Source organism: Podarcis liolepis (assembly GCF_965112155.1).
Source record: "Podarcis liolepis genome assembly, chromosome: 11".
Classification (NCBI taxonomy): Eukaryota; Metazoa; Chordata; class Lepidosauria; order Squamata; family Lacertidae; genus Podarcis; species Podarcis liolepis.
In genome coordinates this window covers 22,762,830-22,786,758 of record NC_139565.1, presented here as the reverse complement: position 1 = coordinate 22,786,758, position 23,929 = coordinate 22,762,830, and the positions used below count along the sequence as shown (strand labels likewise).

The following is a 23,929-nucleotide window of genomic DNA, read 5'->3' as shown; positions in this document are numbered from 1 at the left end:
GGTGGCGGCAAAGGCGGTGGTGGAGGAAGGAGCAGCCTAAAAGGACCCTCACTCGAGTGTAAGCCAAGGGGGGCTTTTTCAGCATAAAAAAGGCCCTTGGACTTCCGTTCATTTTTGTCTCAACTTTGAGGCTAGGACATGTTGGAGGGGGGAAGAAGCAAAAAGAAAAATATAACTCTATGCAGGTTTTTTAGAACTGTGAATTTTGTAAGTTTCTACTGAGGTACGTTCATATACAAGACCAGAAATAAAGTGGCCAGAAATAAAGGGAGAAAGGGGAACAAACAAGCTTTCCAATTATTATATCATTAGTTGTTGGCATCTGTCTGTCTTGGGAGAGGATGGAAGAGTGAGCCTGCACCTTCGGGGGCGAGGTCAAACCACTGGAGAGTTACAGCACCTGCTGTGGCTGTAGAGACCAATACAGCCTTTAAAAAGGCTCTTTCACAGTACCGGGGGGCGCAAAAGGTGCCCGCCGAGTCTCCTTGTTTACAGGCTTCAGCGCCTGCAATTTTAGGGGTCCCCCGCTCGCCGTAGCGGGTCAGACCCGAACTTGCGGAGCAGTCCTCCCTCGGAGCTCGAGGCAAGGACCGCCATTAAACACTGGCGCCGACCGGAAGTCAACCTGAAACTGTTCTTAACCTGAAGCACCACTTTAGCTAATGGGGCCTCCTGCTACTGCCACGCTGCCGGAGCACAATTTCTGTTCTTATCCTGAAGCAAAGTTCTTAACCTGAAGCACTATTTCTGGGTTAGCGGAGTCTGTAATCTGAAGCATATGTAACCTGAAGCGTATGTAACCCGAGGTACCACTGTATACACACAGTATAGTAGCTAGTAGCTGAATTTAAGAAAACCAAGGTCATAAATCCTTGGCTTAAACCCTTCATCCTTATCCCCAACAATAAATACAGAATATGCACATGCAGTTAAATGTGCATGCATTTAACCTTTGTTTTCTCACCTTGGTCCCCACTTTCTTTGTCATTATCCTGCACTGCTAAAAATTAAGAGATACTAAGCTTTATAGGGCAGGGATCTGTTTTCCTTCTCTAGGTGAGCGGGTCAAGATTCAGTGTCCTTGAGTGGGTATGTAGTCCTGTAGAAATTAAAAACAACCGGTTGCACGTGGCAGCTGATTTACCACCACACACACTTATTTATCATTTCCTTGCACCAATGCTGTGTCTTTCAGTTTTGTAAATTCCAAAATACCTCAAATTTTTTAACTTGCATTATCCAAAGTCTGAGGTTAGAGCATTGATTAGAAAAACAACAACCTATACTTTTTATATTAATGCTAGGACAAATCCAGTAAACAAAAGCAAGCAGCTTTTACTTTGAGTCTCCTCCAAAGAGCTCAGGGTTGCAAAAGTGGTTCTTTCCATATATCTCCATTTCGATTCTCACAACAATCTTGATATAGGCCAGTGACTCTCCCTCCGCTAGTATCACAACACTTTAAGAATCTCCACATTACAAACAAACTGCAACTAACTAGAGAATGATGTACCTGGAGGTGTGGAAAAGAGTTATCATCATAATTTGTGAAAAGCTTTTCCCATATGACAACATGACATTAGAACGTCCTACACTGCTTCAGCTACGGAATCTTGTAAAGTGGCTGAATTCATACAGCTGAGAGAAGCAACTGAAGTGTCTCATACTAGGAAGGCGTAACGGAAATTTGATTTTAAAAGAAGTCATCAAGACATCTATCAAAGAAGATTAACATCAACAAAAACATGTAAATGCTTCTAGATCAACAAACTAAGGCTCAGGGACCGGATCCAGCCCAAACGCCTTCTCAATCCGGCCCATGGATGGTCCGGGAATCAGTGTGTTTTTACATGAGTAGAATGTGTCCTTTTAAAATTCATCTCTGGTTATTTGTGGGGCATAGGAATTGGTTCATTCCCACCCCCCAGTATAGTCCGGCCCCCCACAAGATCTGGGGGACAGTGGACCCGCCCCCTGCTGAAAAAGTTTGCTAGAGGTCACTGTGTTTGTTATTCCTGATCCAGAAAGCTTGGTGAAATCCTAAGAGGAAAGGTATTTTTATTGTAATCATTAAAAAATCTCAGAAGTAAGTAAGCCAAACTCTGTTACAACTTCTAAATATAGGGCATAATTCTAGCAATGCTAATACTATTGTTGAAGCCAAAGCATATTTATAACTTTCAGCTCATAGCAGCAATGTCTGGAGCAATATGGAAGCAGCTCAAGAATTTAGGGAATTCCATGGCCTCTTCCTTGTTTTTGTTTTTTTACACTACTTATTTAAAAAGTATGAAGTACATTCATAGACCTCTAAATCCCTGAATAAGGAAAAGTCTAATTGTGCTAGCTCACAGCTGCTAAGGAAGCTTCTGGTGAAGAATCAAGGTGGTTAGATTTTTAAAATCACGTCTCTCGACCATGAAAGATACACTAACTGAACTAAGCTACACATTTTACAGGAGGAGGAGATGTGGCAAGTCTTGTACAAAGGACTCACATAAAGATTCATTATACAGAGGTAGGTTCCAAGATTTTGCATACTATGCAACAACTTCTGCATAAACAAGAAATTATTTTTGCAATCTGCTATACTCTTTAAATATGATAAATAAGGCAAAATAAGGGACAGCGACTATTTTATTTTAGGCAGCTTGAAACACACGGCATCTTCCTAATATAAGCAATTATATATTTCACATAACCCCATTTTATAAAAGAATTAGACAAATTCATGAAATCAAGATGACAATATTGCCAATCGCATGTCTCTGAATACCAGTTATTTGGGATAACAAGTGGGAGTTGTGCTACTGAACTCATGTTTTGCTTGTGGTCTTCCCATAGTAATCTGGTTGCCACCAAAACAACGTAATGCTTGACTCAATAAGGCTTTCATTCTATCAAGCAGAGGCCTTCCTATATCATTAGTTTTCTTCTGCCCGCAACATAGGATGGACTTCAAATAGATAATTTAACACCCCAAATTTATACAGACTATTTGGAAGTAGTAATGACATACACAGGAGGATAGAAAGTTGTATTATATAATTCTTTCCTTTTGTTTCCCATTTGCAACCTAATATAATGCAAAAATAACACAGTGTCTCTGTCTTTATTGTACCGGTAATTACAAGTAAACTTTTTTTAAAAAAACAGGTCGGATATAAAATAGGTTTACTTCATATTTCCCCCTATGTTTTTCATTTATTTAAACGTGTTGCCAGGACCCAATCTTCACACAACTACTATTTCCTTCAACTTGTTGGTAGTGCAGAGTCACAGATACATATTCGCTTAAAATATCATAGCTAAAATTATCACTCTGGTATACACCTATAAATCATGTATTATTTATTACATTTGCCAATTATCTACCTACAAAGCACCATGTCTATGAAATGTAGCACTAATGAAAGGAAAATATCACCAAGAGGTTAGTACTAGTGGAATGTCAGTAGTTGATCTCTGGCCAAAACCCTTTCCACTTATTCAGGTCAATTGTTTTCTCTAGTACAGTCTAAAATGTCAGAGTGATAATAACAGGAAAATAAGCAACAGGCAAGAAATTGGATCGACCTATAGATGATCATATCCTAATTTAAAATATCATCCAATATTTTTTAATGGTCAGACTTTTCACAATACATATTCCAAGTTCCTTCCTACCCAAACTTTGTCTAGTCTACCCTTCTCATTTTGTAATTCATTTAAGGGAAAGTTGCATGGTTGAAGAAAGAGAGAACAGGATAATGAAAAATACATCATTTGCAGGAATTTAGCCAAGGAAGACAGTGGTTACAATTTTACAGCTGCAATTTCTTAAGAAGCAATATTTAAATATTTTTATGGCACCAAATGCCATAGTGAGGCATATGTACAGCTGAAAAAGAGAAAGATAATTATCCTGTAACTAGAGATAAGTTTTACAATTATGGTACAGAATTATCAGACTCATTCATAAGCATAAACAGTAATTTCATTCTTACAAAAACCCTTTGCAGTCCCACTAGTTTCTGTATTGCAATGCAGAATCATTACTGTAAATCTAAAAAACAGGTAAGACAAGAACACCTCTCCTGAAACATTTAAAGCAGGAGAAGTAGTAACTTTGGGAATTTGACAAGAACAGATGCTAGTATAAATCTACAGCAAAGGTTGAAGAAAGTAAGGAAGAGATCATTTTAACAGTGGTCATAGTATAGTGCTCATGAGTATATTTAAAAACCATGTTCAGTAGAACCTTGGTTCTCGAACTTAATCCATTCCGGAAGTCCGTTCGAATTCCTCAAACCATTCGAAAACCTAGGCGCAGCTTCCGATTGGCTGCAGGAGCTTCCTGCACTCATGGGAAAGCCTTGTCGAACGTTCGGCTTCCGAAAAACGTTCAAAAACCGCAACACCGACTTCTGGGCTTTCGACATTCAGAAGCCAATTTGTTCGTCAACAAAGCTGTTCGAGAACCGAGGTACCACCATAGTCCTTGGGACACCTGGAAACTGTTGAAAAAGTCACATTTCCTTTCCACTGAAGGAGCTGCACAGTATGGTTTAAAGGTAAGGAAAGGGGGGGAAATGAGGAAATTACAAACTGGTAGAGAGATTTGGTAATCAACTTTGTTTCTAGGTGGTAGTACAAACTGTCAGCGAGAAGCCATTTTAAAAATGCAACAGTATCTGCTATTTATTGAAATTAATAGCTTAAAGAATTAAGAATGGCTAATTAAACCATTTTCCCAATGTACCGAATATAAACATCATGCATACATTATACTATACCTGATGCTATCCAGCTTTCCTAAACATTTACACTAATGTTTTACAAACATGCAGTGCTCTATGTAGCTTACAAAAACACAAAGCTGTTGTTCATCAAACATTTGTACTATCTGAGCTATTTGGAGATACGGATTTATTTGTTTCTAAATGCATTCTTCTGCTGAAAGGATTTAAATAAAATGGGAAACCTAAAGGCATAGGATAAAACAATAATAAATTGACACCATCTTGGAAGCAGAGAAGAGGCATGAGATACATAGGGGACCAGATTCCCCACTGTAAGAATGATCGGGGAAAGGGACACTAAGTCCCTCAAGCCATTAGGCATAAAAGACCATTGCTAGAGGCAAAACTGACTGATGCTCTTGACAATAATTCACTCAATTAGTACTTCTTTGATTTGCCTGTTAATCTATTGAAATGGTTGTGGTAAACTCATCTGAATAATACCGAATGTTCTTTCCAACTTTATTCTTTGATCATTAAATAAGTACAGTAGATGGGCAAATAGTCGTCATTATATCCTGACTGTCGTGACAGCCCCACCACCTTAAAAACACATCCAGGGTCCCTGCTGAAGAGACAATTGCCAGTCATCAAGTAAACATGGAGGAAAACGAGAACATGCCTTTCTGAATGCCCAACATGAAAATTGTCACAACCCAAGTAATTACAGCAAGTGAGGGCACAAAATGCCATGGGGAAAAGGGAGGGGAGGAAACAAGGAGGTGAGACCCACTGCAGATAAATAGGCGACACAAACATGGAAGATAAAATAATTAGCAAATTCAAATTATAACTTGCATTCAGGGGTCCTGGAGAGAGTTAATGATCTCCCACTTGAATGTCTTATCAAGAGGAATTGCCTACTTTTATAAGCTAGTTTGGTCCCCAGGTCGATTCTGATGATCAACACACTCAAAGGTTACAGTAGAGAATGAGAACAAACTGAACAGAGTGCCTTGGGAATTAATTAATATTAAAGCAGGGTTAGATTTTCTTAAAAAGAAAGAAATGTCCATGTTGCTGCAGTGGTGGTTAGTCTGTTGTCTCTTGCACAAAAGAGAAAGCAATAATTTGTTTCCATAGCAGATTTTTCACCCTGTTTAGAAAGGTTCTAGCTAATTTTACATCATGTACTGTGTATCTAAAGCAAATTAGACCTATTTTACAAAAAAAGAGATTCATAATAGCTTTTCAGCCTCTCGTGGTGTTGCAAAATGTGCTCAGCACTTACATGTTTCATTCTGAAATGTAAACAAGCTCTTAAATCAAACCCTCCAATGTAATAAAGAGGTCTGTAGACTTTCCTAAAGTGTATTCATCCCAATTTCTTTCTGATTTGAGAGCCTAAGAGCAGTACTATAAATGAATACACACAGCCTAGCTAAGAAAAACTGAGTTTTGAGATTATCTCAAAGGATGTCTTGACAATCACTGTACTGCAGTGTAATTAATGGCTTGAATTTTATGGACCTTCATGCTCTTTAAACAATATTGTTATATTTCAGTGCCGGAACAGTACAGAAAGCATTTCAGATGACAGCCCATAGTACAATAATTTATTTCCCACGGTGTCAGTCACAGAGCTTTTGTCTTAAAAAGGCAGGAAGGAGAAGCAGGGACCTCGAGAGTGTTCTGTAGTGCACCTGTGTGACTGGGATGTGGGTCAGAAGAATGGGTTGTGCCCTAGAACAGCAGCAGATGGGAGAAGGGGCGACTCAGAAATGAGAGAAGGAGCCGATACAGGAACCAAGCCCAGGAACCAAGCCCAGGAACCAAGAGACTGCTGTTTATGGCAAGGAGGCAGCAGAAGAGAGGGAGGGTAAGACGAGAGGTGTCAGTCCTCTCATCAGGTATCTGCTCCCACTTGCTAGTCTTGCTCTTGCTGGGCCTCTCGCCGTAAGGCAAGCCAGCTTCTATGCCCAACTGCAAACTGCAACCCAAACAACAAATCTTATGGGTGTACTAGAATAGACACAGTTCCAATTTCCAGGTCTCAAGGAATTGTCTGAAGGCAAATGACACAAACTTTACAGAAGTAAAAATGGCACGCGTATCTTTTCCTTTCCCCTCGTCTCTCCTACAGCCCATTTACACCATTAAAAATCTCTCAAGAGGGTCAGGGGGGACTTCCAAATGTCATGCAGTGTGACAAATGAGGTTGCAGGAAGAAGGAATTGCTTCAAATTAATCTGAGGAATCTTGCACTGGTATATTGCTATACTAAACAACGTATTAAATTCATTAACAATCAGAGATAAACAGTACTAATTTTGCATTCATGATTATCAGTTCTCATTCGCAAAAGGTTTGCTGTGATAATTCATTCTAGGATTCAAATGAATAATAAGTTTTCATGTCTTTAGATATTGGTATCAACGCAACACTCTGTGATATTCCTAAGCATCTTCAATTAGTCTTCTACAACATATTTAGGAATTATATCACCCTTTTGTTCACAATGATTAATGCTGCTTTTATGCATATGCCATCTGTGTATGGATGCTAATAGTGTAGGAGGCTAGAAAGGTCTGAAGCCAATCACTCTGATGCAAACTGAAGAATTATTAATCTAAGAATATTGCTGTATGACACTCTGAATGGAACAACTTATCCATACATGATTAGAATCAGTTATTAGCTTTTATGCAATCTATTCTACGCAGAAAAATGGATTTACCATGAAACCCACCAATAACACAGAAAAAACAGGAATTCAGAGCAATTTCCTGGGATTAAGAGAACAGCTCATCCGTGAAAGGCGATTAGTGTATTTCTTTGACTTCCAAAAGGAATAGGTATTGAAACTCAATGGCATGAGCTTTCATAGTTCTTAAACAAACATAGCCAATCAGGAGCCTAAATATGGAGGAATTGGAATGCAGCAGACTACTCAAATATGAAAGGTAAGAGGAGAAAACAGTAATGCATCTATAGGGATGTACTAAAGACATATTATTTTTATTAAAACAGCCAAGAGTGCACCTGGTGGGAAATTGTGACAACCGCTAAGCTCTTTTTCTTCCTTACCTCTCCAATCCTTCAGCTTTCACTGGTTTTGCTCAGCTTTGTTGCACTCCAGGCACCCCTGGAGACACTGTTATGTTATGTCGCTTAAGGCACACTGCACACAAAAACCAGGCTCAGGGAATGGCTATTATAACTTATTTAATTAATTTCCATACTGCCCTTCATCCAAAGATCACAGCATGGTTCACTGCGTAAAAATACTAAATGTAAACACAAAATACATAATAAAAAAAACAAGAGCAAAAACGAAACAAGCCCATAACCTCCCTCCCACAAACACATTTCAAAGGCCGCTGCCTGTCCTGTCCTGAGCCTTCCCTCACTCGGGGCCACTGCCAGGCCTTGCTTGGGGCTGCTGCTTAGAAGTTGCTCTCAGCTGCTCGCTTACTGCAATCGGTGGGATTGTAGGGAAGGCTTGGGACAGCAACCCCAAGCAAGGGAAGGCTTGGGACAGGCTGGGCAGTGGCCCCCCAAGCAACTTCCATGCAGCAGCCCTGGTGGCGCACATGAGTCTCTGGCTCTCTCTTCCCCACACGCCCTCCCTGTTAAGTGGAGTGCTCCCCACTTCATGTGATTTCAGTTATACACACGGAGTCCCAGAACGTAATTCCTACTTAAGTGAGAGGGATGCCTGTACATTGAAGGGGCCAAGGAAGCCCTCCATGGGGAGAGTATTCCAGAAATAGGAACCACTGCAGTCCTGTTCTCATGCTGCCACCCTCTGGACCTCTTGTTGAAGAGGCACACAAATAAGGGCTTCAGAGGATGATCACCAGGCCTGGGTGCCATTGCCCATCGTAGCCCCTCAAAACCAGAATCCCTTTGGGAGGCTCTGGGACATATTTGATTTTGTGGCTGCACTCCACTTTTCCAACAACCATGCTGATCTCTGAGCAGCTAACAATAAAGAATTAAAATTAGCAAACATCAATAAAATAACATCAAAATATGGACTAAACTGGTGAACTCTGATGTTCAGCAGGGGGTGGTTTGGGGAGGGAGGGCTGTAATAGCAGCTACTACTTGTAAGCAAGCTGTGGTAGAAATGATTTTGCAGGTAAAACTACTCAAATGCAGCTCACCTTGGCTGCCAGAGACATTTCACCCACAATATGTTGACTTTTTCTGTACACCCTTGGGGGAAAATAAGGAAGAACATTCCACTGCATAGTTGAGCATCCTGGCTACCACTCAGGACAATGTTTTCATGTACCTACCATGTGTACATTAGCCTAAAATGTACAACTGAAGCACAGGTAATTAAAAGACAAGTATTGCCTGTGTTTTAAGTGGTAACCTCAGACACACAACAAGCATAGAAGATGGCAATTTAACACAGTGACATTTACATTTTTCTTATTCATAACATCCGTCTCCTCAAAACTGTGATTTTCAAAATCCCCAGGCATGATTCCAAGTAAACACCTCACTTCTGTTATGTTCACATAATACTATTTAGTAATGCTAAGAATAATAAAAGGTTGGGTTTTTTATTGCATTTTATTCCAATTATATATAATGTCTTCAAAAACCTATGTTAATCTCTGCCCTCCTTATTTGAGCTGGTTTAATTCTTCTCCTTCAAGCCAATGAAAATTAGAATTAATGCTCCATTATTTAAATCTACTTTGAAAAAGCGAACAGAGTGAATTATTTCCAAACTGTATAAGCAAAAATCTAGTTAATAATATCAATGTATGAACATCAAGCAAGCAAGTGGTTTTTATTAATCTCTCCAGTGTCACGGCAAAGTCACCAGCTCACTGTGCAAGCCGGCACTGAGCCCACAGAAGCTCATAGAAATATATGAACATTTAAAGGATTTCAAAAACTGTGGCACAGTTTTGAGTAAAATTAACCAGTTAAAAATTGTGCCCTTGGATTTCCAACTAAGGTTAGGGGATCTTTTATTATGTTGCACTGTAAATAATCTTAAAGAAATGAATTTCTGGCTGTACAGGTATAGGGATAGATTTGCTGTGGTACTCAACTATGCCTGGCATGTTACTTTCAGGCAACACATGTTCAGCCTTATTAACTATGCAGTCCATAGTACATTTCTTAGTGCCTGGCTATTAGCTGCAAGTATTTTAATAGCATACAGATGAATTACATAATCTCTGCCATTTTTTCATTAGGAGGTCTTGAGAACAGCATTATCTGTACTGACAATGCCCCCGTGTTTGAGAAATCTTTTTATAGTGCTTCAGTTTAATGACATGCAAGCCTCAAACATTGTGTGCAACTGATAAGCAGCTCACACAAATCCAGAAAGTAAACATTCTTTGAAGTGATGTGTTTTATACACCAGAAATGCCGTATGTCTGTCACGCTAGGAATAGCATACTAGAAATGTTATCAATGAACCAGACTACAGGCAAATTCATGGATGTGATTTTGGCTTATTTCCTATTTGTGTGCCCAAGCCTAGAGAAAAAAGGTAGATATATACCAAGGCCCCAAACTGATGCTGTAATCTAGATTTTCACATTGCAGCACACACAATATAACAATCCATGAGGGTTGTTTGGAGGATCAAAGTACATGGCAGACACCTGTAACCATCTTCCAAAACTCTTCTTTTTTTAAGTGGAAAAAGTAGCCCCTGAAATTGAATTGTTTTTTGTTATGCCACGACCTCTTTATGGCAGCATTTTTGTGACTGGCACCCCCACCACTCGCTCAAAATCTGAAAAAATGATAATTTTATTTATTTATTTATACCCCGTCTATCCAACTGGGTTGCCCTAGCCACTCTCGGCAGCTTCCATCACATATAAAAACATAATAAAACGTCAAACATTAAAAACTTCTCAATACAGGGCTGCCGTCAGATGCCTCCTAAAAGTCAAATAGTTGTTTATCTGTTTAACATCTGATGGGAGGGTGTTCCACAGGGTGGGTGCCACTACCGAGAAGGCCCTCTGCCTGGTTCCCTGTAACTTCAACTTCTAGCAGTGAGGGAACTGCCAGAAGGCCCACAGAGGTGGACCGCAGTGTCTAGGCTGCACGATGGGGGTGAAGACACTCCTTCAGGTATAAAGGTACCCCTGCCCGTATGGGCCACTCATGTCCGACTCTAGGGTTGTGCGCCCATCTCACTTAAGAGGCCGGGGGCCAGCGCTGTCCGGAGACGCTTCCAGGTCACGTGGCCAGCGTGATGAAGCTGCTCTGGCGAGCCAGCACCAGCACAGCACACGGAAATGCAGGTATACAGGGCCCACTAAATGTGCCCAGTAGTGCAAAAAGGTTGGCGACTCCTGAACTAGTTTCTACAAATCCTCATACCCTTCTCTATCTTCTATCCAGACAAGCATTGTCAGAATTCCTGGACACACACACACACACACACTTGGGGGGGGGGCATTTAAGGTATGAAGAAGAAGCTTTGAGAGCCAGACAGGATGACTTGGAGGGCAGTATTCAACCCCTGGACCCCATGTTTCCAACCCCTGTACCAGGAAGGAAAACAAATATATCCTTATGTTTTGTCCTGCAAGTGAAAAAATAGCTGCAGATTTGTGACTCTGAACACAAAAGGGCAAGGGATTAGTGCTCCCTTCTCAACTACCAATCCTCTGGTCAAACTGGCAGCTTCCCACAGCTGTTTTTCATTTTTTAAAAGAAAAGTCACCAAAAAGATGTTACACACATCTGCCACGCATCATTTACTAACCAAACTTAATTACAACCAGTGGGAGAGTACACAGGAGTGCCAGAAATGTCTCATCTACCCATTTAAAAAAGATAGTTTATATTCACAATTCATCTAAAATGTTCACATTTTTAAACAAAGCAGATTAGATTATTTGTTTAGTTGTGAATAATTGTGGTTTGATTTAAAGTAGTTTTTTAAAAATTGTCTCCTCTTAACTTTGATATCTAGACTTCCTGTCTACCGTCCATGAGCTCCACCATAAAAAACCATCCCTTACATCTATTCATTTTTTGAAAATTAGATAACCCTCTGGTTGCTACTTTTCCATCATTCATTAACTGGGCCATCTTGAAAATGCCAATTTAAAAATGGATAAATAGTGCTAATATTACATTTCATCGAAAGCAGAGCAATACTATCTGAGCTCAGCTACACAGGGACAGATGAAGACAAGCTATACCTCATTCATTCAGCAAACAACCAAACAAAGCATCTGCAACAACATGAAGCAAAGGCAGACCGCAATCTTTGCTGACATTCTCTGCATGTATTACAGAATTGTGTGAAAGCCACAAACAGAGTCCCATTTTCATTTCTCTTTTCCCAGCCCAAGTCAACTCAATTTGAATTTCAGCTGGCTCTAAGTCCACTACCATTTCCTTCAATGCTGTCATTTGCTCACTTCATTTAAAATCCATGTGTCTGCACACAGGCAAATTTTGTTGATGGTCACATTGGACCATAGTTCTACACAGCACAGGGGTAACGGACATGGCACCCGAGGGCAGTTGCGTAGCATAGGCTGTCAGCACACAGGGCTGCGCAGAAGGGGTGGGAGGGAGCGAAACTGATGCAGTACGCATGCACATTCAACTGCCTAATGGAGTCTGCGTCACCCAGAAGATTGAAGCTGCAGAAATGAGAAAAGAAGGGTTGTTCCATTGTGTAGAGAGGTCCCTTCCTGGTTCGCATGGAGAAGTCGTTTTCAATGAAGCCTAGTGACGAAAGTACGCAGCTGTATTGAGGCAGCACCAGGTGTTGAAATTTTGCGACCCTAACAAATTTGTGCACGGGGCAACTGCCCCGATGCCCGCCCCCTGCTACCCCACTGCCTGAGGGCATATAGGCAGCCTTAGAGGCCTTTTGTGTGCTCAAGGGGTCCCATCCCCATGCCACTGAAAGAATTCCTCTTTAGCCGAATGCAGCTTTTTCCAAGGCTAACTGCACCATGGAAGCTGATTTCAAGAAACTGCAGCCGAGGAGGAGAAAGCTGTTTCATGTATGTGGCACACGCAACAGTTTCTCTGGCGTGCAAATGTGCCCAAATACGTTGGAGACCCCTGAGTCACAGCCTCTTTCATCCATATGTGTTTCCTTTATAAGATTCAGGGCCAACAATACCACTGGGCAGAGTAAGGCAGCCAGCCACTGCCTTAGGTAGTGAGCTGTAGTGGCTCACCAGATATTCCTCCTGAACCCTTCATGTGTTTCTCTCTGTTAAGAGGACAGATCTGGTCTGCCTTGCACCCTGTAAGTTGCCTTTCTGCCCTCAGCTATGGTGAAGGATAATATATTTTAGCTGGTACTGAAATAAGATTCAGCTGTCAACTCATGTGGCTTTAGCACATGGAAGGGAGAAGGGAAAGAGAGAGAGATCTTGTCCTTTGCCTTAGTCAACAAAATGTCCTGTGCCTGGATATGACTGGTATGAATTGGTTAACTATTGCCATAATAGAGAGGGTTCATGCAAGATGTTGTAAGCAAATTAATGAAAACAATGGCAGATTCTGAAAAATGCCAGTAGAATGTTCCAATCAGAATTCCCAAGTTACCAAAAAAGATTCCATCCTCTCGATAAATCTATTAGAGTCAAATATTTTATCAACCAAGGAAACACCGATTGCTGCCACATTGTTAATGGATACCAATAATTCACTTTAGTGCACCTTTTTTGGCCAAATTACATCGTGAAAATTACGTTGTGCATTAGATTTGATTGTGCCAGCAAATGCTTTTTTGGTTCCAAGGTTTTGAAAACTGAAGTGCTTATTAGATTTGTGTAAATACGGTACTAGGTAGCATATGTTAAGATTGATAGTAACTGATATTTCCACCAGAGCGGTCAAAAGAAAGTTCATAAAAACCAAAATGTAAAAGAAACTAGTTCAATTTAACAAACCTACCAAAAGATAATTACACTTTATAATTCAAAAAGATTTTATTTTCCAGAATCTACTAGATACTACTTTTTAAACATAACTAATATTCTGAAATCTACTACACCCACAGGTGGAAAAGCATCAGCGTGATCCATTACACATGTTTTGAGATAGTAATGTACAATCTTTGTTTTTTGTTCATTAAAGTAACTTTTCTTATACAGATAAGGCATAAAGGCAGAGAGATAAGCAACTTGGCAAGAGTCCCAATTGCTTCCATGACTAATATAACATCATTCTACTTGCATCACCAACAGCCAAAGAAAATGCTACACCACCTCTCTATAGCAGCAACGATAAAGAGTTTTCCTGAGGACTGGAGCAACTTTGGGAAGGAACTGCAGAATGGGCTTCCCCTACTTGGTCTAGGGCAGGCATCCCCAACCTTCAGCCCTCCAGTTCCCATCATCCCTGACCACTGATCCTGTTAGCTAGGGATCATGGGAGTTGTAGGCCAAAACATCTGGAGGGCCGTAGGTTGGGGGTGCCAGGTCTAGGGGGAATTACACCAGCAGTGCAGGAAGGAATGACAAAGTGTTTCCTCATTGCCAGACTGAAATGAAATCCCGCTATGAACTCATTGGAATCATACTCCCCTGTTTTAACATTGAACACCTTGACTTAGTGGTCTGGGAATATCTGACTGGTGCTGGAATCCAGGTTGGATTACTGCTATGTGCTCTACATGATGCTGCCCTTGACACTGGTCCAGAAGCTGCAGCTAATGCAAAATGCAACAGCTCAACTGCTCATTGGTGCAGAATTTTGCTACCAGGTTACTCCACTGTTGAAAGAATCACACTGGCTGCCAATTATCTACCGAGCTAAGTTCAAATTGCTGGTTCTGGTATATAAAACCCTAATGTAGCTTGGGGACCAGGATATCTACAAGACCATCTCACCTCTTATACACCCAATCAATCATTGCACTCTACAGGAGATGGCCTTCTTTAGATAACACCTTATCAGGAAGCCTGTTCTGCACAATATTGGAATTTGGCCTTTCATGTCATGGCACCTACCCTTTGGAATTCCTTCCTGTTGAACATTAAGACAGATGCCGCCTCTATTCTCCTTTGGGCACCTATTGAAGACCTCCATCTTTCAGAAAGCCATTTAAGTAGAGATCTTTCGCAGTCTGCATCTGTGCTGGAATTTTTAAAGATGATTCAAATTTAAATTGCTCCGAGGCCTTTTTCTCACAATCGAGATGTACAAAAGTTATATTAAATAAAATGAAATAAATTATTGCTTGAGCTCCTCTGGGAGGAAGGACAGGATATAAATTTATTAATAAAATAAAATATTCCTTCAGAACTCCTAAGATTTTAAAGTCGTATGGGACGTTCATTTTTAAACTTATATTTCACAATGTCAAAATAATATTTTTAAGTACTTGACAGCGTAAGCGGAAGGTCACTAGGTAGTGCTGATTTAGCAACCTGCAATACAAATTATATATGGATACCTATAAGCTTACAAGCATCACACTATCAGGAAAATTGGATTCTCATCTGACAACATTTTTGTGTCCTCCATTTTTTTTTTATCTTGGCCAATGGCATATACTCTGTTGCACTATAAGTTCATAATAGGGGCTACCACAAAACTGCTTCAGCTTTTGGTGTAACTTTGGCTAATTATAAACTTACACAATGCCCTGACACAGTATATTGTTGTCTACCAAAAACAGGACAGACAAGCTCAACAGTACATAATGAAGGACGGAACAATATACCTGTGACACACTATTTCCAACCTGAAATTCACACAAAACCTGTTCCCAGTTAATGCATTACAGATCTTCGCCTATACACCAAACTGCTTGTAACAAGTAACATCATGTCCTGGAAAGTGTTCAGAAACTTCAGGTTGGGATAATAAATTATATTTTGGAACTGAGAACATCCTTATGTTATCTGTCCCAATACAAGATTTGTTTTACCTTTTGGCCGTTCTAACAAGCCACATTCATTCCTTAGAGCAAAATAGGGTTTATTTAAAGCTTTGGGAATTGCAGGGAGCAATTACAGGGGAAAGCTGTTTAAAAAAAGACAACATCCTTTATTCTCAACATAGTTCCCTCTTGGGGAAAATTACAATTAAAAGAATACAACTGGATCTTCACCCGAACTCTAAAACCGATGCCCAGAAAATGTTCTGTATTAATATGCTTCAGTCAAGATAGTGGGGCTGCTCAAATCAATTTCAAAACTGATATTTTAATTTTCCCTGCCCAGCCTTTTTGGAAAAGGGCCATAGTTGAGTGGTAGAACTTGCCCTGATACCCGCTGGATGAAGAAATCGAAATCAGATTATGGTTTTTGCCAAAAACTTTAATGCTTAAAACAGTACGGTACATAATCAAGCCAAGTGTTAAAGGCACAGAAAGTGCATAACACAGCTAAGTGAGCTAAGACGTTGATCCAACGGTCGACATGTCCCCTGGGGCAGACATGGCTTTAACGCAGCAAGCAGAATGTTTCTTTGGACTGCACAAGCAAATGGGAGTTGCTTCTGGTAGGCTGGGCTTGAGCTGTCTGTTCATGCCAGTGCTGGGGCTGAGAGATCTATGGATCTATCATACAAAACCGGTTTGAAGTCCATATTGTGATATCAGTTTCATAATTTTTGACCTGGCAATATATCACAGATCACAATGTGTGTGTCTGTGCGATGCAAAAATCCTGATGCAGGCAAAACTGTGAAGCTAGCCAATGGCTCTACATAGCTCCATCCTTATTTCAGACATCGTGATATATCAGTACATCACAATGTTTAGCTGGTGATATATCACAGTGTTGAAAACCAGATATTGCCCAGCTGGCATCGGCGTCCTAGGCAATCAAGGAAGAAACAATACCAGCTCAGAACCAGAGTGAGTCTCCTTGGTAGGTGGAGGCTTGTTGCTGAAAGCCAAAAGCTGCAGGAGAGATTGGCAATGGAATGACTGAACAGTAACCCATTAGGTCCCTCCCTGGGATCAGATTCCTTTCCTGCTCCATTCCCACCCCTGCCCCGTTGCAGACAGTTCTGATGTCTCTGTTAGAATTCCTGCTCTATGATTGCAGTCATGGGATTGATGTCTTTCACATGACGGTATATGTTTTGACTCCACAGAGTGGGAAGTGACGAAGACAGGGTGTTTGTGTTACTGTGTTCCGTGAAATGGGACTATTGTCCGTTGTTCTTTTTTTCTTTGCTGTCTGATGCTAGAGAGAGAGGGAGCCATGTTGCAGTGTTCCATGTATGTTTATATGTAAATAAAGTAGATTAGCCAAAATGCTGAGTTGCTGAGGTTTGTTACACAACTACACAAACTCTGCGGATCCCTAAGTGTGCCGGTGTCGGTTGGCATTGGTCGCTGTGATGTTTGGGCAGAAGAAAGCTTTTGAAGCTCCCAAACGATCGACCAGGAGGGAGGGAACATGCCAGTCGGGCATTTGTCTCTGCCAGGGTCCTACTCAAGTGTAGGCTGAGCTCCTGACAGTCTCATGGGGCCCTGACACAATCCTCACCCCAGCTCACTGGGTCCCTCCCAAGGATCATCAGCCTCCAACTCAAGTTCCTCCAACCAGATAGTCCAAGAGGTCTTCTCGCGACTCAGGACAGAACATCTGCTTCGAATACAGAAGGTCCCATGTTCCACCATCCACAGGTAGAAATTGGAGAGAGCCTTATCTGAAATCCTGTAAATCCACTGCTACTCAGCATAGACATTGCTGAGCTAGAAAGACCAATGGTTTGACTCCGTTTCTGATGGTCATTGTGATTTCTCCATGCACATTTTCTGTATCTGCTTGGTGACTCTTATTGCTGTGCAAATAACTTTTTGACATATTAAAGCGATACTGACATCCAGCTACTTGTTGATTATAACCTAGTTGAGCCTATTGACATTCCTAATCATCCATACTAGGAGACAGGAGTACAGTGGTACCTCAGAAGTCGAATGGAATCCGTTCCAGAAGTCCATTCGACTTCCAAAACGTTTGGAAACAAAAGTGCGGCTTCCAATTGGCTACAGGAAGCTCCTGCAGCCAATCAGAAGTCACGCCGGACGTTCAGTTTCCTGTGTGTATCTCATGTGTGAATCAGGCTACTTGTATACATAGTGGGATTACTGTAAAATAACTCGCTCTCAGTAGGACTGTATAATCCTAGTAAAAGTCCAGCCAACAGCCAGTTCCTTTAATGACCGTGACACTACTGTCTCCCGGTGGCCAAGTAGCTGTAATCAAATGTCACGAGAAAGCAAGCACATTGGGCAAGGCGGGTGGAAGCAGGAGGAGACTGAGAGAAAATGACAGAGAGCAGAAGGGTTAAGGAGAAGCAGGAGGAAAGGAGATACAACAGCCATTATGATAAAGCACCTCACATATTTCAATAAACCACACAAAAGACATCGAGCAAAACAAAAACAGACGCACACAAGCTTAACATTAGTACGGCATTCATAAATCAGTGAAGTTTAGAGCCAAGGGAGCCAGCTTTGTGTTCATGAATTATTTGCAACATATTCAATTACTAAAAAATGTGGGAAGCAGCACAGATCATGACTTCCATATATAATCCTAGACATTCGTCTCCAGTATTGAATTCCTGGGAGAAACCATCATCTCTGCACAGATACTCAACTCTATGAAAAAATATATTGGAGTGGCTAAATAAAAATCAGAAAGCTTGCTCATGATTTTAAGCACATACTGTACATGTTAATCCTAATGGAAGTATTACACTTATGCTACTGCAGCTTTCTGGTTAGAGTATTATTTAACATACAGCAACATAAGAACATGAAAATGTTAAGTATTTTCTCCAACGGATTCAAAGGCATTGTCTTCCTATCAATAATGAAACTCAAAAGCATTCACTTGCAAAGCAAGTACCAATAAACACAGAATATAGATACAATATTGCTGCTGTAAAAAACTCGCACACACACTCAAAACCAGCCAAAATCCAAACAACCACCTGGTCTACTGCCCCAGAAATGTATTGCTGGAGAGCTCAACCTTGGCTTTAAGTCCCAACTCTGATACTAGTGTTCTCAGCATTCATTTCTAAAGCTGCCTTAGCTGGCAGTATCTGTGCCAGGGGCAGTAGCAGGGTCACAGCCTGTGCCAAAAACCCACAGGGCACTCCAAGGCACTGGAATGTGCAGGAGCCAATGAATCAGTGTAACAATGCACACATTTTGTATTTTAAGGGATACTACCTGTTAAGCTAGGGACGTGGGTGGCGCTGTGGGTAAAAGCCTCAGCGCCTAGGGCTTGCCGATCGAAAGGTCGGCGGTTCGAATCCCCGCGGCGGGGTGCGCTCCCGTTGCTCGGTCCCAGCGCCTGCCAACCTAGCAGTTCGAAAGCACCCCCGGGTGCAAGTAGATAAATAGGGACCGCTTACTGGCGGGAAGGTAAACGCGTTTCCGTGTGCTGCGCTGGCTCGCCAGATGTAGCTTTGTCACGCTGGCCACGTGACCCGGAAGTGTCTCCGGACAGCACTGGCCCCCGGCCTCTTAAGTGAGATGGGCACACAACCCTAGAGTCTGTCAAGACGGGCCCGTACAGGCAGGGGTACCTTTACCTTTTACCTGTTAAGCTAGGCAAAGTTAGATCGCTGTCTTTCTTGCCAAGCATAACATTCTGTTTCCATCTGCAACAGCACAAGCCACTGTCTGTGTCACCATTTATGAAGACCAGGCTGCACAACCATCATCCTAAGAATGCCAATGAGAATAACAGAATGAGAAGTAACCATGCCGTTGGTCTACTTCTGTACACGGGTGGACCAAAGTAATATGTAATGGATTAACAGAAAGAAACCACAGCGCTCAGGTAATATAAAAATGGATCCTTAGAAATTAGTTTGATACAATATACAAATGTGTTTAGGATTACAGTGCAAGAGACCCATCTGAATTATGGCAAGTTTTTAGGAGTTCATTCATTGAGTCATTTACTCATGATGAAGGTCAGGCTTGAGTGTTGTCCACAACTGCTACTATACTGATGCCAAGATGCAGTTTTTATTCTGTTTTTTTGACTTGCAATAGGTGTCAAGCCATTCAGTCTAAACAGGATGTGCCTTCAGGTCACACCAAGACAGAACTAAGCACTCAACCAACCAGAATGCTGTATTCCATATAATAGCAGTGCTGGGCAGAATTAAGAGTTTTGGCAAAGAATTCTGAAGTAGACTCCCATCACTACTTCAAAGGGAAAAAAGGTGTCTGGTGTCTTTACACTGAACTCTCAGTTATCATCCAAGGCAATTATTTATTTCTCTTACAAAATAAAAGCCACCCTCTCCTCCACCTCCCAGACCAATTTCTTATCCCTTTGTCCAGCCTTGCCAGGATGCCAATTTGTCCCTTGCATTTCAGGTTTATGTCTGATGCCTTTTCTAACTGCACAAAAGCCAGAAATACTAACTCTATAAATAAACATAATCCATGTAGCTTTCATCCTCCTGCAGAATATGCTATATGAAGAAGCTATAAAGCAAACAAGCAATAAAACAAATCAAGACTGCATATCCAAAACTGACCATTTAAATGATTTTTGATATGGCATTAAAAATCTGTACTCTGTGACAGATTTTAAAGCATTTCTGAGAGACAGCGATATGCCCCATGGCATTTTAGTAGTCATCAGATCTGGGGAGTTACAATGGCGTGCAGCATACTGTGAAGGTTGACTTGGAAATAAGTCTCGGATACTTCAATGGTACTTACTCCTGAATAAGCATGCACAAGATTTTAGTCTTAAGTCATAAAATACTGGCATGCACTCAGAAATCTGACAGAAAAGAGAATACAATTTTGGAACAACTTAAGATAAACAGTGCAATACTGGCCCAGCAAGGAAAAAACAAGAAACACTTATCAGGACTTATTTCTTCCAGGTAAAATTGTATGCATTTAAACCAAGTGTGCCTTAATACAAATCAACTGTGTCACATGATTTCTTGCTGAAGCTGCTGTCTTAATATTTTATTTTATTTCCCATTCTAAATTAGCTGCCATCTGCTTGATTTCAACGGGGATCTCACTCTGCTTGTTTTACCTACTGCAGAAAGGAATGCTGTGTGGAAAATGCTGCACTCCGGAGGTGGGGGAAAGGATTCCTTGCAGCAGGATGCCAAGTTGGGGGGGGGGGAGAGGCGGACCTCTGTACAGTTGCAATCGTTCGCCCTTTACCACGTAATCCTTACAATTCAAATCTCACATCATTTCCTGGGCAGCACTGCAAGTTTGAACAAGGGCACATTCACCCATTAATGTTTAATTGCATTGCCTTCCAGAGTGGATAACCCCCCCCCCCGCAAAAGGGAGACACTCTATTCGGAAAACAAAACCCAAGAAGCGTGGAAAAAAACACACACAAGGACATTTAATAAAGCAGCTTACCTCGTTCAGTTCTGCGGAGGAGTCATTTCCATATTTCATGGCAACTCCAGAATTCATGATTAGACTTTCCAGGGCTTGGCTGCTTTCTATGGATTTTAAGGTTTCCAAGCTCTGCTCCAGAAGATTCAACACCCCCTCCGTCTCTGAGCTTTTCCTGTCTTGCACATTTTGCTCTAGACAGCCATTTTCACTCAACATTTAGATAGCCTTAAAAAAAATTAACAATGCACAGGATTCTCCTAAAGAGGCAAAAAAAAAAAGGGGGGGGGAGAGCTGGTTGCCGTTTCACAAACAATCCATTGCTGCAAGATACTCATTTAAACACTGCAGAGTGCACGGCCAGACAGGAGTGCAGACGAGCCGTAACGATCTCTCTCCTGGCTACTAAAAACTGCCTGGGAGAGCTGGGCTTCCGTCTTATGTCTTCATTCTCCCCTCGCAGCTAGATCGTGGCGGGGGGGAAGCATCTCCCAAATGAGTTCAGCGCATCTGAAAAAAATTTGGGAGCCCCATAGGCACTCACAGCATCCAAACCCACTGAAAGAGCGCTGGTTAGATCCGATCGGGAGGTGGAGGACAGAACAGGACACAAGACGCAACGAGCTGCTCGCTCCAAAGTTTCCCCTTTCCAAGGGAGCCTGGAGTTGTAAGTGGTTTATGATCAAACACAGCTGTCTTGCTGCTGGCTACAGGGTGCATGGAAGAGGCGGTACGAAAGGGAGGAGGGACTGAGAGAATGGGGAGGGGGGGGGAGGAAGGAAGGAAAGCAGCACACATGCTACAGAAAGCTCACTTTGGAATTGCAGGCGTCCTTTCCAGAATTCTGTGTGCTAATTGCAAGTTGCTGTGTTCCAAAGTGCAAAGCAAACCATATAAAGCAAAGGTAGAAACCACCTAGGTGACCTTGCTGCAAGTTCTTTATTTCCCCATTAAATGAACTTCCCCTTTTGTGATTCAGAAGGAAGCTTCCAAATAAAAAATTAACAAGTATTTAGGGCAGATCTTACTGGAATTTCCAAGTGCTTCCGTGCTGCTTTCTTCACATGAAGCCAAAGACTTAAAACACAATTATTATTTTTTTAATGACTTGCGAGGTAAGCAAGCACTCGAAAGCAAGAAACTGTGTGAAATCTGCCTTCCGTTCAAAACTCCAATTCCCACAGAAAGCAGCTCTGAAAACCTAAACATTATTTTGATAGAATGCTGTTTTGTGTGTGTGTGTGGTGGTCAGAGATCCAGTTGATTTGATTTACTGGTTTATAGAGGTTTCTTCACCTTTCTTTACAAGAAGTTTCCCCAAACATGTATCACGTGAGCTACAGTAAGTACTTTTCTGTGCACCAAAAAAGGCAAAAGCAAATGGTTTTTAAAATACATGGTGGTCTTGAAGCCACCCCTTTTGTGCTTTGATTTCAGTGCAAATGAAAAACATACTTCTCAAAATCAAACAAACCAAGTTCTTACTTGGTCGTGAGCCTTTAAGCGCACGGAACCCAAAATAACACAATCATCAAAATACAGCACCAAATGCATAAAATTGTAGCATCTAACTCTCCCTCTTCCAACCTGATTGCACTATTTATCTTGGAAATTCACAGGGAGAGAAAAATACAAAATATAGGAAAGCAAAGTAAGATATTTTATTTGGTATATTATACACTGTCCTATGTGTGCTGCCTAGGTACTAGAAGAAGAAGAAGAAGAAGAAGAAGAAGAAGAAGAGGAGTTTGGATTTGATATCCCGCCTTTCACTCCCTTTAAGGAGTCTCAAAGCGGCTAACATTCTCCTTTCCCTTCCTCCCCCACAACAAACACTCTGTGAGGTGAGTGGGGCTGAGAGACTTCAGAGAAGTGTGACTAGCCCAAGGTCACCCAGCAGCTGCATGTGGAGGAGCTCAGACGCGAACCCGGTTCCCCAGATTACGAGACTACCGCTCTTAACCACTACACCACACTAGACAATTGCAGCAAGTTGCAAAATACACAAAAAGCAATAAGGTCAGCATCATATATTACTTCTTTTAAAAAGAGGCTGTCACACACACCCAGCAGCAAGTAGCATCATAATGCTTTATAAAAAGTCATAAACATGGGTGCGTCCCTCCTTTTGCTAGAGTCAAATGATAGGGTGAGAGTATCAGTACATGGACTTATCTTACGCAAAGGAATTGCACGCTTTAATTTCCTGTAGACTATCACCCATCTCCTATGAAAAAGGCACACGCTGGATGGAAAATTAAATCGCCATAACTCTAATTTTATTTAAATGAAAAAAACATATAGTATTAACATCTGCTAAAATTTGCTTTTACATTACTATTTCAGCAGAACTTTGACAAAAAACAGATACCGACCATCACCACCCTAAACAGAGATACTTGTATGTAAAGGTAAAGGGACCCCTGACCATTAGGTCCAGTCGTGATCGACTCTGGGGTTGCGGCGCTCATCTCACTTTACTGGCCGAGGGAGCCGGCGTACAGCTTTCAGGTCATGTGGCCAGCATGACTAAGCTGCTTCTGGCAAACCAGAGCAGCGCACAGAAACGCCGTTTACCTTCCTGCCAAAGCGGTACCTATTTATCTACTTGCACTTTGACATGCTTTTGAACTGCTAGGTTGGCAGCAGCAGGGGCCGAGCAACGGGAGCTCACCCCGTCGCGGGGATTCGAACCGCCGACCTTCTGATCAGCAAGTCCTAGGCTCTGTGGTTTAACCCACAGCACCACCCGCGTCCCTATACATGATGTAGGCATGCCCTATTTCTATGGAAATGCTGACAAACCTAAGCTATTTGCATAAGTTGCATGTAGCAATAGTTCAACGTATCTACAGAA

At 41.5% G+C, this 23,929-nt stretch overlaps 1 protein-coding gene across 6 annotated transcripts in view; it reads right to left on the bottom strand.

The window, feature by feature from the left end:
- The window catches only part of MCC (MCC regulator of WNT signaling pathway), a 217,293-nt gene that overhangs the window by 137,124 nt on the left and 56,240 nt on the right, over positions 1-23,929 (bottom strand). The window contains exon 1 of one of the 6 annotated variants that reach the window (XM_083464432.1): positions 21,094-21,951. The exons of the other annotated variants lie outside the window; for them this stretch is intronic. Coding sequence (XP_083320558.1) covers positions 21,094-21,291 — 198 coding nt within the window. The 5' untranslated portion in view covers positions 21,292-21,951. Of the gene's footprint in view, positions 1-21,093; positions 21,952-23,929 lie in introns of those variants that run through there. 6 annotated transcript variants of the gene reach the window in all.